The 15,169-nt window shown below is 65.1% G+C and overlaps 1 protein-coding gene across 1 annotated transcript in view; it reads left to right on the forward strand.

The window, feature by feature from the left end:
* The first annotated feature begins 8,545 nt into the window (after positions 1 to 8,545).
* Positions 8,546 to 15,169, forward strand: part of NOTCH1 (notch receptor 1) — a 44,321-nt gene continuing 37,697 nt past the window's right edge. The window contains exons 1-2 of the mRNA XM_086684486.1: positions 8,546 to 8,876; positions 10,556 to 10,637. Of these exons, the coding sequence (XP_086540612.1) occupies positions 8,816 to 8,876; positions 10,556 to 10,637 (143 nt within the window). The 5' untranslated portion in view covers positions 8,546 to 8,815. The remainder of the gene's footprint in view (positions 8,877 to 10,555; positions 10,638 to 15,169) is intronic.

The following is a 15,169-nucleotide window of genomic DNA, read 5'->3' on the forward strand; positions in this document are numbered from 1 at the left end:
TCCTCAAATCCGAGCGGGGGGCCAGCGCAGACACCAACCCCGAGCGGACGGCGGGCACGGCCCAGGCTGGGCTTTCAAGGAGCCGGCTCACCGACATTCCAGAAAACCAACACTTTCCTCCTTCTGCGGAACTGGGAGGCCCGGCTCCTTCGGGGGCCGCTCGGCTGGGCCTCGGACGAGGCACGTCTCCCCGAGGAGAGAGGAACGGTGGGCAGGCCGGGCACCTGTGCCCTCCTGACTTCTACCTGAGTCCCACAGATCGTGAACCCACCCTCGCCGACCGCCGCTCACCTGTTCCTCCGGGCCGCTCTGTCCCCTCCCGGGGAGGGTTGGCCCGGGCTTGGGTGGAGAAGACAGGACAGGGGCGCCAGCTCAGAGGCACAGCTGGCCCCCACGGTTCTTCTGGAAAGCCTGGAGCCCCCGCCCCAGGCAGGGGGTTGGCCCAGTCGGGGCCTGAGTTTGGGGACAAAGCCGGTTCGAGTCCAACAGAGCGTTCGCCCTGGCGGGGGCCGGGCCGCCATCTCTCAGCCCTCCCCGTGGCCCGAAGCGGGGTGATAGGACACTGCGGACCGCGGACACGGAACACAGAGTCCTGCAGCCCCCAGAGAGCCCGGGACCGGAGAGAGGCTCCCCCTGCTCCCTGTGACGACGAGGTGAGTCCCACTTTAAAATGTCCCAGACGTCAGGGATCTGGTTATGCTGCTTCATCTGAAGAGGGACTGGCTTGTCCACGTGGCCACAGCGGTCTTGTAGGCAGGGGACTGAGAACCTCTGCCCTCCCCACCCTCCCGGGACGCCCCCGTGGCCCTCGCCCCCCTTGTGCCCTCGCAGCCTCGGGCCCAGGCCGAGACTCACACACCGTCACCGCTTGTGTTGGTCCTCTGGGGCCACAGTAACAAGTGCCACGAACTTGGAATCTTCAGACATCAGAACTTTATTCTCTCCATTCTGGGGCCAAAAGTCTGAAATTGAGGGGCTCTCTCCGGAGGCTGTGGGGTCCCTCCCACAACGGGCAGGCCGTCCTCTGTGTTCCTGTGCTTTGCCTCCCCGTCAGTGCTCACGTGGTCTCCCTCGTGTCCCGTGTCCAAATGTCCCTCTTCTCAGGACACAAGTCACTGGACGAGGGCCTGGTCTGCTGCAGTCTGACCTCGTCTTGATTGTGTCTGTAGGGACCCTACTTCCAAGTAAGGGCTCAGTCACGGGTTCCGGGGAGAACCCGCCCCACATCTCCTTGGGGACGCATTCCAAGTCCTAACGGTCCAGGAGCCGCAAACGACAAACCAGGACTCGCTTCCCGGCGGGCAGAGCCACGGAGACATGGCACGGGGACACCGCTGAACTCACCCGGATTTTCGTCAAAGGACCCACCGCGAGCCTGCTGCTGCCACGCCCCACAGGCTGAGACACGCGTGAGCCCTGGCAGTCACCGGTCCCTCTTGGCATCCGCGGTGGGTCCCCGTAGAAGCGGAGGGGTAGGGCGAGGGCAGTACAGGAGGGAGGGTAGGGGGCTGCTCTGCCAGAACGTTCTTCCCCACTTACCTCCATAGCCGGCCCCTGGCTTCCTTGGGTCTCTGCTCCCGGGTCACCTCAGAGAAGCCTCGTGCACTGACCCCCCCCCCCCCGCCAGAACGCCCCCCTCCTGCCCCCCAGCCCCGCACACTCGGCCTGTCGTCGTCCTCTCTTCCTCCCCCTGGAGCATGTGCACTGCCCCCCGCCCACTGAGAGCCACCCGGAAGGGATGCTCTGGGTCACGGCCCAGCACAGCGGGAAGGCACCCCACAAATACACTCTGAGGCCATGAAATGCCCTCTCCCCGGCCCAGCCAGGAAACAGCCCGACAGGCTCCCCAACGCCCCTGGCTCAAATCCTTCCGGCAGCTTCCCCGTGGCTGCCCCTCTGCCCGGGCTGCGGTCAGCGGGGTGGGGGCCAGGGGGAGACGCTGGTGCTCAGGGGGCCTCTCAGCGCAGGACCGGGCGTGTGCCCGCTGACCTGCGGGAGGGGCCCAGGTCCATAGACAGACAGATGGACAGATGGACTGTGGGCAGCGCGTCAGTTTCCCCGCGCGGCGGCAGCCTGGGTCAGGGCCGTGGAGGGACACGCGCTCCCAGAGCTCCCGGGCGGCGGGGGCAACTCGGCGTCTCCTTCCCTTGTCCTTCTCCTGAGCGAACTCCAAGGCTTGCCGTGCTAAGTGAGGAGCCGAGGTCAGTACGACCTCACTTGGACCCCCGCCCCCCCCCCCCGACTCTGGGCGAGGAGGTCGGGCAGCCCCCATGCGTGAGGGCCTCCAGGGAGGGAGGGGGCAAGTGAGGGCGCGTCCCTTGCACGGCAGCGGCCCACCTCCCCTGCTACGGAGGGACTTCCCAGCTTGCCTACAGTTGCCTACAGTTGGCACAAAGGGACCCACCACCGTATTGGCACACCCATCCTGCACCAGCAGGGCCCCGGGCCCCTGTCACCCCCACCCGCCTCCAGCCCTGTCCTCCGGGAACCGGCTTTCCCTCCACGCACGGGAACCGATCAGCGACAGAACCACCGAGTCCCTCCCCACCCGGCCTCACGGGGCAGCCGCGGTGCTCAGCCTACACACGGCCCCCACCCCGAGCGGAGCACCGGCCCGAAGGCAAGTTCCCAGTGCCGGGGCTCTGGCCAGGAACCGGCGTCCCAGGCAAGGCAGGGCAGTGGCCCTAGGCTCCCATGTCCGAGTCCTGGCGGCTGTGAGGTCCCCGGGAGCACACAGCCTGGTCCCATCGCGCTTTCACACCCCTGCAAGTATTGTCTCGTTCCTGGGCCCCAGCGAGACTCCCGCTGATTTACGTTGTGCAGAGACCCTCAAGCTGCAGAGGCAGCTTCGGAGACAGGCTCCGGGGGGCGCTGGGGAGCCCTGGCCTTCAGCTGGCCAACGCGCTCCGGGCCACACGAAAGGCTTGACTTTCCCTGCTGATTTTTGAAAATTACTGCACTGAATGTTTACCAGTGAGATGCTGATTGTGATAAGGAGGCTGGAGAAGCCGAGGGAAAGGGGGCGGGGAGAGGAGAGGGAGGTCACAAAACCCCCTTTCTGGGCACAGAGCTCCAATCCCAGGCACGGCCCACTGGCATTTGCCACCAAAGTGCCTGTTTTTATTTAAACGGCCCAGAGCAAGTCTCTGACTAAACCAACATTCCCACGCCAACACTCAGCAGCGCCTCTGGTTTTTGGCGATTTTTTTTCCTGAGCTGTCAAGGCAGAAATATAGAAGAATCCTGGTCTTACTTAAGGATGGTTGGGGGTTTTCCCCTTCCCCTTGGAGACGTGGAAATAACTCACAGATGTACTGTACCTGCTGATGTCTGGGCTCAGTGTTACTTCAGGAACACGACTCCCAGGGCACCCTGTAACCCAAACCCCGATTTCCAGCCCCGTTTTCTTTTTAACAGGGGGCCGTGGGGGAAGTGTGGGGGAGGACGGAAGTTCTAAACATGTTTAAATGTGTCGGGAGCAAATGGGAGGGAGCCCAGCAGCCCTGAGAAACTGGCTGAGGCCCACGGCGGAGCCCCACCTGGGCCGGGCGGGTCTTCGGGGCTCCTCTTGAGGGTTTCCTGCTGGGCCGGGGGGTGGGGGGGACCCTCTCTCTTCCCTGTAAAAATAAAAATGGACTTACTTTGAAAGGGATATTTCCAGCTATTTTTAACCCCAGAAAGGAAGAAAGGGAAGGAGGAGGAGACGGAGGGAGGGAGGGAGGGACGGAGGGAGAGGGGGAGGGAGGAAGCGCCCCCCCCCCCCCCACTCTGGAGGCAGGGGAGAGGGAGGAGGGACTCTGCAAGGCCGGCTTTTCCTTGAGTGACTCAGGCCCGTGCAGGCTCCGTTTCTACCAGAGCCTGAGGGGTGGGGCCAAGCAGTTTCGTCTCCCGGGGCCCTTTCTTTTTGGAGAAAGTTCTGGGCTGCAGCCAAGAGGGCCAGGCAGGGTGGAAGGTGCCCAGAGCAGATCTTCCTTGCAGCCCCCCTGCCCCACAGGTCCTGCAGGGTCCCGGGACGCATGGGCTGAGGGCTGGTGCGGGCAGACCTGGGTGCCAGGCTGGGAGCCACGACCACCCTCAGAGCATCGGTGCCTGGTCTGTGAGATGGGCGTGGTGACGGCCTCCCCGTTGGGACCCAGTCCCCTAGCCAGCCCCTGCCTGGTGTCACCTGTGAGCTCCAAAGCCTTCTCAGAACCCACGTCCACAGTGTCCCTCCTGCACGAAGCTCCCAGATTTTCTCAGCATCTCAACGGGGCCCTAGAGTCCCCACAGGGCCTTTCCTCCTTGAGGCCTCAGCCGCCCTGGGGCACCCAGAGGTGAGCCACTGGGTGACCCAACACCAGGCCCGGCTCGGCCCTTTCCAGCTCTGTGGCCAGCTGAGGGAATCCGGGGACCTGGAGAAGTCCGAGTGGGGCTCCTCCTTCGCGGGGCTTGGGACGCCATGCAGTTAGGGCTTATGCCCTGAGCAGTGCAAGGGCTCCCGGAGGGAGGCAGGGTCTCTGTGTGGGTCTGTACTGTTCTGGCCACCCTGAAGCCCACTTCTCACATGACAAGCTCTGTGGCCCTCGGAGGCCACGCCAGTCAGTCTGCACTGGCTCACCTGCTCCGGGAGGCAGGCTACCTGTTGGGGGACTTGCCCGGGCAACACGGGCTCCCCAGGCTCTGGGCCTGCCTCTGGGATGCTGGCCCTCCTTCCCGGGCCTTGTAGGGAGGAGGGAGCTGGCTCTGGCCCTGCACTGACAAGAGGCCTTGGGGTCCCAAGTAGTGACCACTGTGTGTGACAGGCGGACAAGACTGCCAGCAGGGCCCTGTGCAGAGGCCCCCGCAGAATGAGCCCTCTGTTAGTCACAGGTCAGCCTGAATCTGTGGGGGGCCAGGACCGCAGGGCCAGGGCCGGGACCGCAGACCCCCTGGAACAACAGGTGAGCGGTGCGGGGACCATCCCGGGGGCTCTGGGATGGCTTCCTGGAGGAGGCAAAGCTAAGGAGGGAGGAGTCATGCCCGCGGAAGACAAGACGTGCAGACTGGCCCAGGGCAGATGCCCGGCACCTGCAGGCGGCCCCGGCCAGCCCGCTCCTCATGCGGACGGCGGGGCGCACACCGGAGCCTGGTGACAGGAGCCCCCTTGTGAGGCGCAAGGGCAACGAGGGACGCGAACTCAAGGCTCTAGCCTCCGCCCTCCCTCCTCAGAACAAGGGGGAGCCCTTGAACGGCTCTGCCTGAACCCGTCCCGGGGCACGCGCAGCAGGAAACAAGTGGAGCCCCACACGCGTGCCCCTGCCTGGCCGAGCGTCCAGCTCAGGGGACTGGGGACCTGGCCCTGGCCTGTCCACCTGCAGCAACGCCACAAAGCCACCAGATCCACATCCTGGAAAACACTCAGACCTCTGGGAAGTGTTCCTGGCTGGTCTCGAGCAGAAAAATGTAGAAAGGACTTGGTAAAGGGGAAACTGAGGCCCAGGAGGCAGTGCTGGTCCCTTGGTGGGCCAGCGGTCAGAGTCCAGCGCTGGGCCTGCGCCTGGCGGTGGCTCTTAATGGGTGGGGTAAGAGTCTGGACACTTCTCAGGCCCCCGGGCTCTCTTTGCAAGCGGGTCAGATATGTTTTACAATCCACTTCAGAAGGTAGTGAGTGAGGCCCTTCCCCTGTGTTCTGGAATCTTCCCACAGCTGCTCTGGAAGGCACCCCCCTCCCAGCTCAGGCCGGCGCACTTGTCAAAGGCCGCACCCTCGGCCCAACTCCTGAGCCCTTGCTCCCCCCGCCAACACCCTCCCCTCTGCTTTGGGGCCACTGCAATCCACACCGGGCACACCTGGGCCGGCACCCTAAGTCCGACCTGCGGCCCCCGACCTTGGGAACCCGCGTATGAGGCCGGGGGGGGGGGGGGAGGGTGGGCACACGCGGCCCCCGGCAGCCCTCCCCTGTGACCCCCGCAGCCCGTCTGCTGCTGCGGACCGAGGCCCAGACCTGGCCTGCCCGGAGCTGGTCTCGGCCTAGCTCCTCAGAACTGAGGGGCGGACCCTTACCTTCTCCCAACCCCCCCCCCCGCCCCCCGCCGCACCTCGGAACCCTGGGGAACTTTCACCACACTGACCACCGCCAAGCAGACCGAGCCGCTGCCGACTCCCCTTATCCAAGAGGGGGCTGGGACGGGCTTTCCTTTTGGGGACAGGAATGGGCCAAAGGGCGGCTCAGCCTCCGCCGCCCACCCTGATGACGGCACCGCGGTATCTCTGGAGGCAACAGAGAGGGGGGACCGACCCGGGTCAGTCTGCCTAAGGTGCGGAGGGTGACGGCCTCCTTCAGGGAGACCCCGCTGGCCCAGGGGAGATGCCGGGTCCCCGAGGTGGCGGCCAGACGCTTTCAGCAACCGCTCTGGAAGCCAGGCCTGCAGCCCCACCCCTACTGGTTGCCGGCCGCCCAGCCAGCCTGGGGCCTCCTCACCAGCGGCCTCGTCTCAGCCCCCACCTTGAGCCAGGCGCCCCCCCCCCCCCATCCAGCTCCGCGCCACCCCAGCCCCCGCCCTCCGGCCAGGTCCCTGCCGTGGCCATTCACATGCCCTTCCCGGCCACTCTGGCTTTCCTGGGGTCTCCTTGGCCCCTGTCGCCCATGGGGTACCCAAGGTGGCAGGTGGCGCAGGGGCTGGAAGCCTGGGAAACCCATCTGCCCCGTCTACCATGGGCTAATGAGAGCACCCGGCTCCTGCGTGAGGCCCAGAGTAGAGCTGGCACAGCTGGGCAGACCCAGGTGAGACTCCCCTCCTCCCGTGCTCCCTCCTCTCCCTCCTCCAGTGTCCCCTCCTCCCCTCCTCCAGTGCTCCCTCCTTCTTCCTCCCCTTCCTCTAGAGCTGTTCCCAAGCCAGGGCTGAACTTGCAGCCTGGAGCCACAGGCAGAAAGCAGGCCCCAGCGTGGGGCATATAGGCAGTGGCTCCCAGAGGAGCACCCACTGGCCTGAGGCCTCTAGTCCTCCCCCAAGAGTAGAAGGGGATATGGGGGGCAGAGCCCCGAGTCTGTGAGCTGAGGAGGGGGGGACAGGGAGGGACTCTGCGGCCACCCTCTTCCTTGTACGGACAATCTGCTTCTCCAAGCTGCTGGGCAGCTGTTATATAAACATCTCTGCTGCCTCAGGCGCCTCAGCTCCCGGGCACTGGCCCCGAGAGAAGTTACCCCTACCCCAGGTTCCGGGAAGCAGGAAGCGAAGCACAGCCGGCTTCTGGAAGGAGGCAGGAGAGGGAGGCCCCCCGGCAGCTGCCTCGGCCCGGACTGGCCGTCCGTCCAGCGCTCACAGCATCCCAGCTGCCGCCCAGTGCCCGACAACAGGTGTGCCAAGAAGAGTGGGCAGGAGTCAGGAATGCACTCTGCCGACCCCGTAGGCCCTCCCTGCACTGGTGGCTGCCAGCCTCCAGGGTTTCTGCCGCCTTGCTGGATCTCCTCGCCCACTGTCCTTCACTCAGTGGGGTCCTTCTCAGCCTTTACAGCTCCCCTCTGGCATCACCTACTCCAGAGGGCTGCCAGGATGCCCGGCTCACCATCCTGGGTGGGGATGGGGGGAGGGCAGTCTGTCCCCAGCGCCAAGCCACGAACTTCGGTTTCATGAAGGGACTATGGCAGGCATTCTGAACGCCCAGCGCTTACCCGGGCTTGGCACAGGATGCCCAAATCTGGCACTGCGGCGGAGAAATAAATCATGCGGAAGGAGCACGTGGGAGGCGCCCGGGACGCTTGCAGTGGGTCTGCTGGACTCCCGTGCGCTTTTGCGGGCCGTCTTAGGCGGGAGGCGACAGGAGAAAGGGCTGGATAGTGATCAAGGAGCGTCTAGAGGCGGCTCCCTCCTGGGGGAGCGGGTGCGCAACCCGTCTGGCCAGGCATTAGCCCCGGGTTGGTCCGTTGGGGCACCCGGAGCCCCCACCGCTTTCCGAAAAGCAGCAGCAGCCGCGGCGCCACCATCCCTCGAGGTCAAGTGCCCCGACCGGCAGAGCCAGGGTGTCCGGCCTGTCTCCTGGAGGCTTACAACTGCGACCTCAGGGCTCCTGGGACTGGAGCCCCTGGGTCAGGGGCTTCCGTACGGCCGCCAAGGGCACGACTTCTTCCTGAGCTCTCGTCCCGCGCTCGGGGACCCCCAAACTGCCTCGGGCGCTCCTCCCCACCTCCCCGAGCCCAGCTCCCCACGGCGCAAGGTCCCCCTAAGGCTCCTCTCCCCCAACTCCGCCCGCGCCTCCGCCGCTATTGAGATGCAAATCTTTGCGAATTGTCGCCCGGCTAAGCGACTGTCAGAGCCGGATCCTTCCGCGGCCCTGACCCAAACTTTTTGCCGCTGAAAACTTTCGAACAAGAAGTAGTCCCTAGGGCCGGCCCCCGACGCCTCTTCTCCCCGCCGGGGCCCCGAACCCCGGGGGACCCAGGCTCCGGATGCGCGCCCCGCCGGAGGAGACGCGGGGCCGGCGCGGTGCGCGCAGGGGCGCGGCCAGCGAGGGCGAGGGGTGCGGAGGGATCGGCGGGGCGGGCCCGAGGGGCGGGGCCGGCGGGCGGGGGCGGAGCGCGCGGCCGCCTGCGCCTCACTAGTGCCTCGGCCGCGGGAGGGAGCGCAGGGGCGCGGGGCGCGGGCGCGGGCGCGAGCGCAGCGGAGGAACGAGCCGGGGCGCCGAGCCGGGCCCGGAGGCCGTGGGGGCCCAGCGCCGCCCGCCCACCCGCCACGAAGCGGAGAGCCGCCGCGGGCCGCCGCCGCCCGTGGGACCGTCCGGCGCGCGCGTGTGCGCCAGATCCCCGCCGTCCCGGCGCAGGAGGCCGCCACCGGGCGCAGCGGGCAGCCGGCGGGCAGGCATGCCGCCGCTCCTGGCGCCCCTGCTCTGCCTGGCGCTGCTGCCCGCGCTCGCCGCACGAGGTAGGCGCCCGTCCGCGAGCCCGAAACTTTCCGCTCCCTTCGGAAACTTTGGCGGCGCCCTGCGCGCGCGCCCCGGGCGGCTGGGAACGGGCGGCCGGGGCGGTGGGGGGCGGGGGGGGGGGAGAGAACCGGGCGATCCGGGGCGCGGGGAGGACAGACCCTCCCCCGCGCCGCCTGCCCAGTCGGGCTGGACTCGCGCCGCCCGCGCCTGGACCCGGGTTTGAAGCCGGGCGTGGGGGCGCTAGGGGCCCCCGGAGGCCCAGCCCCGGGCTCGTCCTTCATCAGCCACGCGTGGGGCTTGCCGCCGGGGCAGGCGGGCGAGCTGCCTACTTTTCGATTTGAATCGAGTCGGTTTTGGTTTCCTGTTGCTCTGGGGGCCATTTCTCTCTCTCCTCGCCTCTGGCCCGCGCCGGGGGCGGATGTTGGGGCGCGGAGTGTGGGGTCCCGGACGTCGCGTTGCCTTTACGGAGCTCTGCGGGGCGCGGTGGGCAGTGGGGCGCCGGGCGGACCGGCCTTCTCCCCATTTAGGAGAGTTCGCGAAGGGCCAGGCGGGAGGCGCGGACCGAGGGGTCTCCTTCCCACGCCTGATCGCTGCCCCCATGCGGGCTCATAGACAGTTTGGCGTGGGCGGGGGGGGGGGGGGCGGTGTGCGGAACACCCCGCCGCGACTGACTGGTGGGACTTTGACTTTTCGGAGTTCAAGTTTGGAAATCTTGCGAGAGTGGAGAGGGACCCGGAGAAGGAGCGCTTACCCCTCTCTCCACTTCGCATGGAGGAATCTAGTGGTGATTCCTTTCTATCTTCTCCTAAAAGCTGGAGGGGAGAATTAGATCCCCACTTCCAGAAGGTGGGGTTCCAAGTCACACCCCCTCCGCGCCCCCAGGAGGGGCTTCCTTTACACAGCGCTGGTAACATGGGGAGGGGGCCACCTTATTAATGCCTTCTTGGGAATGGGGCCAAATTCCTTCCAAATGGGGCTCCTTCACCCCCCTCCCCTGGATGTAGCTGAGGATGCCTGCCCGAGGGCGCAGGTATTGGGTGTCCTGGAGGCGGGGCCAGGTCCCTGAGGTGCAGCCCCGGTGCCCCAGGAGGCGGCCCTGGTGACAATGGGCTGCTCTGATTCCGTAGCTGGCGCTTTGTTGGCGGGCGGGGCGTTGGGCTTTGCAGCTGTCGCTTTTTCCCACGAGCTGGGGGGGGTGGGGGGTGGGGAGTGTGCCCCCCCAGCACCGCCCCCTCACAGAACATGTTTGAACAGCCAGACAATCTTGGTGGCTGGATAGGGGCCGTGGCCCCGTTGGGCTCCCCATTGAAGATAGGTGGGGGGGGGTGCAGAGTTTGGGAGAGCCGCCCAGGGTCACCTCAGCTTTCCTCTACTGTTGTCCAGATGTCATTTCAGGCCACCCTTACCCACTTTGAGCGTGACCTGTCCACCTGCCGGCCAGCCAACCTGTTGTCCCTCCCCCCATTTGTGACTGCCAGAACTCTGGGCAGAACGTCGAAGCCCCTTGGGGTTCACGTTTGGGAGGGTTCGCGAGGTCTCCTGTCCCCAGCAACCCCATGACAAGGCAGAGCCTTCTGGGTGAGGGGTGGCTGTGTCCCTTGGGGGGATGGGTCCTTCCCTGGGCTCAGGGCCCCAGTGCCACCTGGGCTGACCTCTTGTCTTACCCCCCCCCCACCAGGACTGCGATGTTCCCAGCCCAGCGAGAGCTGCATGAATGGCGGGAACTGTGAAGTATCCCCCAACGGCACCGAAGCCTGTGTGTGAGTACGCGCCCCTGAGCCCCTGTAGGGACCTGGTGCTTTTGTCGGGAGCAGAGCCCCTGCCTTCTGCAGCGGGGGCCCGCGGGGACAGAACACTGGGCCATTGTCTTCTGGAGATGGCCCAGAAGGCTGGGCGCGGTCACGTGTTACTTTTATTGGACAAAGTCTGGCAATTACTTAATCACCAGCAATTATGCTGCGTGTGGAGCTGGTCTGGCCGCTGGAGGTTCGAGCACGCCTTTGTGGGCCACCTTGGGCTCCTGGGGTGCTAGTCGGGAATTCCCGGTACCCTGCTTCTTGCTAAAATCCCTAAGAAACAATGACCCGCCGGGGAGGCTGTGGACCTTCTGGAGCGGCCCAGCCCCCGCGCCACCCTGCCCACGGGGAGTGCCTCCTCCAGGCAGGTGAGTGCAGTGCCTCAGGCAGAAGTGGCTATTTTAATGCCAAACCCACCCCCCCTGGGCCTTCGGTCTCGCCCAGCTCACCTTCTCTGACCTCAGGTGAGGTTGGGGGACCCATCTCCCAGGTTGGGGGGTGGCTTGTCTTCTGTCACGGCATCTACAGCTCCGACTCCCGAACCCTCCATCCAGTCCATCGCCCACCCAGCGTTGGGTCCTTGGCTGGGAAACCAGCGTGTCGTGTGTGTGTGTGTGTGTGTGTGTGTGTGTGTGTGTGTGTGTGTGTGTGTGGTACAGCCCGCAACCCACCCTGATGGGGCAGGGGGCGTGTTAGAGTCCGCGCCCTCCCTGTGCGCTCTGGCCCTGGGAAGTTTTTCTCTCGTGGTTGATGCCCTTCAGCTTGACTTTGTCCCTGGTGGGAAATATGAGGAGGTGCTTGGTGGCTGGAGAAAGGACCCCCCCCCCCCACATGGAGGGGGGGCTAGAGGGAGAAGTGGCTCCCCAGCCGTCCTCCGTCCCGGTCCTCGGCGTGCCGCATTCCCACTGCTCAGGGCCCCTTCCCTTGACAACCCTTGGCCCGTGGGCTAGCAGCCCCCCCTTCACTGCCCCCACCCTCCCCGAACTGAAACCAATTAAGCAGGTCTGTGAGCAGTTTCATAGACAAAGAGGATTGTGTCTTTGTCAGATGCTAATGAATGCACACTACTTTTTTTTTTTTTTTTTTTTTTTGCTTTTTTGGGGCCTTTTTCTTCTCCTGCAGAAGCCTCACCGACGCCTGATGCCCTAAATCTTGCTTCCTTCCATTCAGAGACCGACAGCTGGGATTCAGGGGAAGCGCAGCGGCTATTGTCGGGAGGAGGATTAATGCTGTGTGATTAATTATGCGTGGCTTCCCAGAATGCACGACTCCCTTCCCGCCTGCCCCACGCCCGCTCTGGCCCTGTGCTCACCCATGGGGCCTGGGGGGTCTCCGGACCTGTGCGGAGGGCTTTGGGAAGGCAGGAGGGGTCTCTTTGTGCCACCGGGGAGCAGGGACAGACTGGCCCAGGGGACCCTGGAGTCTCTCTGGGCTGGAGCCTGGGCCACAAGGGGGCTACTGCAGCCCCCTGCTTGCGTTGGGGTGAGACGCTTCTAGGGGACAGGGCGACAGTGTGCGTGCTCCCCACCCCTCCGACCAAGCCAGGCCACTGATCAGGGCTTGGGCGCCGGCCTTGTCTCCTCCCTGGGGCCTGGGGCCCCCTCCTTGGCGGGAAGCCTGCCTCAGTCTGGCCTGGCACTCGGCCGAGCTTGGCCCACAGAGACCCCATTGTGCACACCCCACAGATCCACTTGGAAGACGGAACGGAAGTGCCATTCTCAGAGGCCCCACCTCTGGGTGGCACTGTGCTGGAGCCTGGGGGACCAGAGCGGGGACGGGGCGACAGCCGGGTCCAGCTGCGGAGGGGCACAGGTCTGGACCCATGGTGCGGTTTGGGGACGTTGTGGCCGCTCCCGTGAGGGGCCCTGGCTCCCTCTGCCCCTGGGGCCTGTGCCTCTGGCTGGGCTCTTCTGTTCCCGTGAAGCCCCAGAGGGTCTGCTATATGGGTGGCCTGGCCCTTGCAGCTGAGCGGGGAAGACACCTTCCTTCCTCAAAGGTGTTGGGGTACGGGCTTCTGGTGCCAGCCTGGGTGGAAACTCCGACTCTGTAGCATTCACCCCGGCCTCTCGGAAGGTTCTTTGACTTTCCGAGCTGGTCTGCTGGCTCCCCTAGGGATAGGGTGTGGGAAACGGTCGTGTCACAGTGCCCGGCGCATTAGTACCTGGTGAATCATCTGTTTCCACCCCAAAAGAGAAGGAACCTTCCCCAGAAGCCGCTAGTCAGGTGGCTGCAGGGCTCAGCATCGGAAAAAGAGGTTTCTGTCGGCGTGAAAGCCCTCCCAGGGCGTCACCAAGTAGCAGAGGTGTAGCGGGCCCGTGGCTGCGGAGGAAAGACCCGCCGCCTGTCCCTGTGGGCAGAGCGCCATCCCTGCAGGGCTGCTGTGCGGGGTGGCCCTGCAGGCAGGCCCGGGGGGGCGGTGGGGGGGTGGTCATCGAAAGGCTTCTGGGGCCTGCCTGGTCCTGGACTGGGAGCGGAGGCTCCAGGGTTGCTGGGACAGTCTCCCTGCCCGCGGGAAGGTCTGTTCCACTGGGCGCCTTCCAGGTGATCGCAGAAGCGGAGTGAGCCATCGCGCTCAGAGGGCAAGTCCAGCTGGCTGGCCGGTGGCGGGCTTTAGCTTTGGACCGTCCGGTATTTGAGGCCTGGCTGCGCCACCTGCTAGCTCTGTGACCCCAGGTCGTCGGGCCGCCGGAACTCAGGTTCCCCGTCGGTAGTGTGGGGCTGACACGATCGATCTCTCCGCGGCACGAGGATTGCGTAAGAGTGGCAGGCTTTAGAGACAGGCTGAGCGTCCGTTTCTTCCCTGCCTTCTCCTTTTGAGCTGACAGAGCTGGTTTCGGGATCCTCCTTCTCGAATGTTTAGTTGGCTAATGAGTGAATTCGGAGAAGCCAAAAGGTGCTGCCTGGTGGGCCCAGGCCGGGTGCTGCGTGGGGAGGGGCTCCTGAGGGTTTTATCACCTGCGGGGACTCTGATCAGCAGTCCTGTCTGCTTTTTCCCCAAAGACACCTTTGAGCACCTGCCGTGTGCTGGGTTTTCTGCTCATGGCAGGCTCAGGTCAGACACAGCCCCTGCCCCCACGGAGGTGACTTTCTAGTGTGGGGACAGGAGAGGTGACAACAGTGCACGTGACCTGTCAGGCGGAGGGGAGCTCAGAGTGGCTTGAGCCTGGCCTGACGTGGCTCCCAGCAAGCCCGCGGCACCATGTGGGGTCAGGCCTGGGGTGGGGGTGGGGTTGGGGGGTAAGTGAGCGCAAAGACCTCGGCGACTGCCGGGATCGAAGAGTGCGGAGTGGCGCCTGGCCCGGCCTCTCTCTTTCGCTCCGAAGCGAGTGTTCTAACCACTGCCCTGTCTTGCCTGCACCGCCCGAGGCCTCCGTGGCCAGTCTCCGAGGAAGCGGGGCCGGACGACAACTTCCCTTTAGAAGAGGAGGTTCAGAGGCTCCGGCGGGAAGTGCCTTGGCCCTCCGCTTCCGGGGGACCTAACGTTTCGCGTCTCCTGCCACCCAGTTTGGATGTTTCCATTGAGTCACCTGGGAGTCTTGGGCGAGGCTGGGGGACGAACAGGTGAATTCTCAGGTCTGCTCCAGGGCTTCCTCTGTTTATGCGGCTTCAGCTTTGGGGCCAGGTAGGAAAACACATGTCAGACACCCACTGTGAACCAGAACGTTCTCCCCTGCCGGGAGACGCGGCAGGGAACGTGCCTTCTTTACAGGAAGGTGCCTCTTTGGACGGGGCCCTGCCTCTGAACGGCGGCTAACGTTTTTTCCACTGAAAAGAAATACGTATTTTTTTTAAAGAGAAAGGAAACTATGCCCTTAGCAGGAAGAGGGTGGGGCGGGCCGAACCCTTGGCTGGCAGAGGAGAAGCCCTTCATCAGGCCGTCGGGGGGCACGGTCCGGGTGCTGGGACTCCCCAGACGATGGCAGCGGGAGAGGGCCCGTGGGACACCTCTGCTCCACCCCGCTAAGTGCCAGAGTGCAGCGTGAGGCCCCCCGCAGGCCGGACCCCAGCACCGACTCCCCTCCTCATTCTCTGTGCCTTCGATGGGGCTGGGCGGCGGGGCCCCCTGGGCAGTGCCTGGCTGAGGGGTTGCACCCTCCCGGGGTGGGGAGGGCACCTTTCCTGTTTCGTGTCTTGTCTATAAATAGTGAAAGGATGTGGCTTTGTCGAGTTGATTGAGCAGCTAGATTGCTTTCCTCAATAACGTAACACTAACAACTCCACGCACAGACAGCTGCTGTTATCCGGCCTCATAAAACCCCTGGCAGACGGTTTACTCCACTGGCTCACACCCCCTCCAGGTGGTGGCCAGCTCTGCTCCGCTCGGCTGCTTTTTCTTTTCATCGCCAGTTTACAGGTGGGAAAAACTGAGGCTGAAGGGAAGAGGCGGGGCAGGAGGGGGGGCGGATCTGAAGCTGGCTTACGTCAGCTCTCACCTTCGTGTGCAGGCTCGTCCAGAGTCCCAGAGGCTTTTACGAGCAGCTGGCTTCGGGGCATCG

Source organism: Puma concolor, chromosome D4, assembly GCF_028749965.1.
Source record: "Puma concolor isolate L17-30 chromosome D4, mPumCon1.1.hap2, whole genome shotgun sequence".
In the NCBI taxonomy this organism is placed as follows: domain Eukaryota; kingdom Metazoa; phylum Chordata; class Mammalia; order Carnivora; family Felidae; genus Puma; species Puma concolor.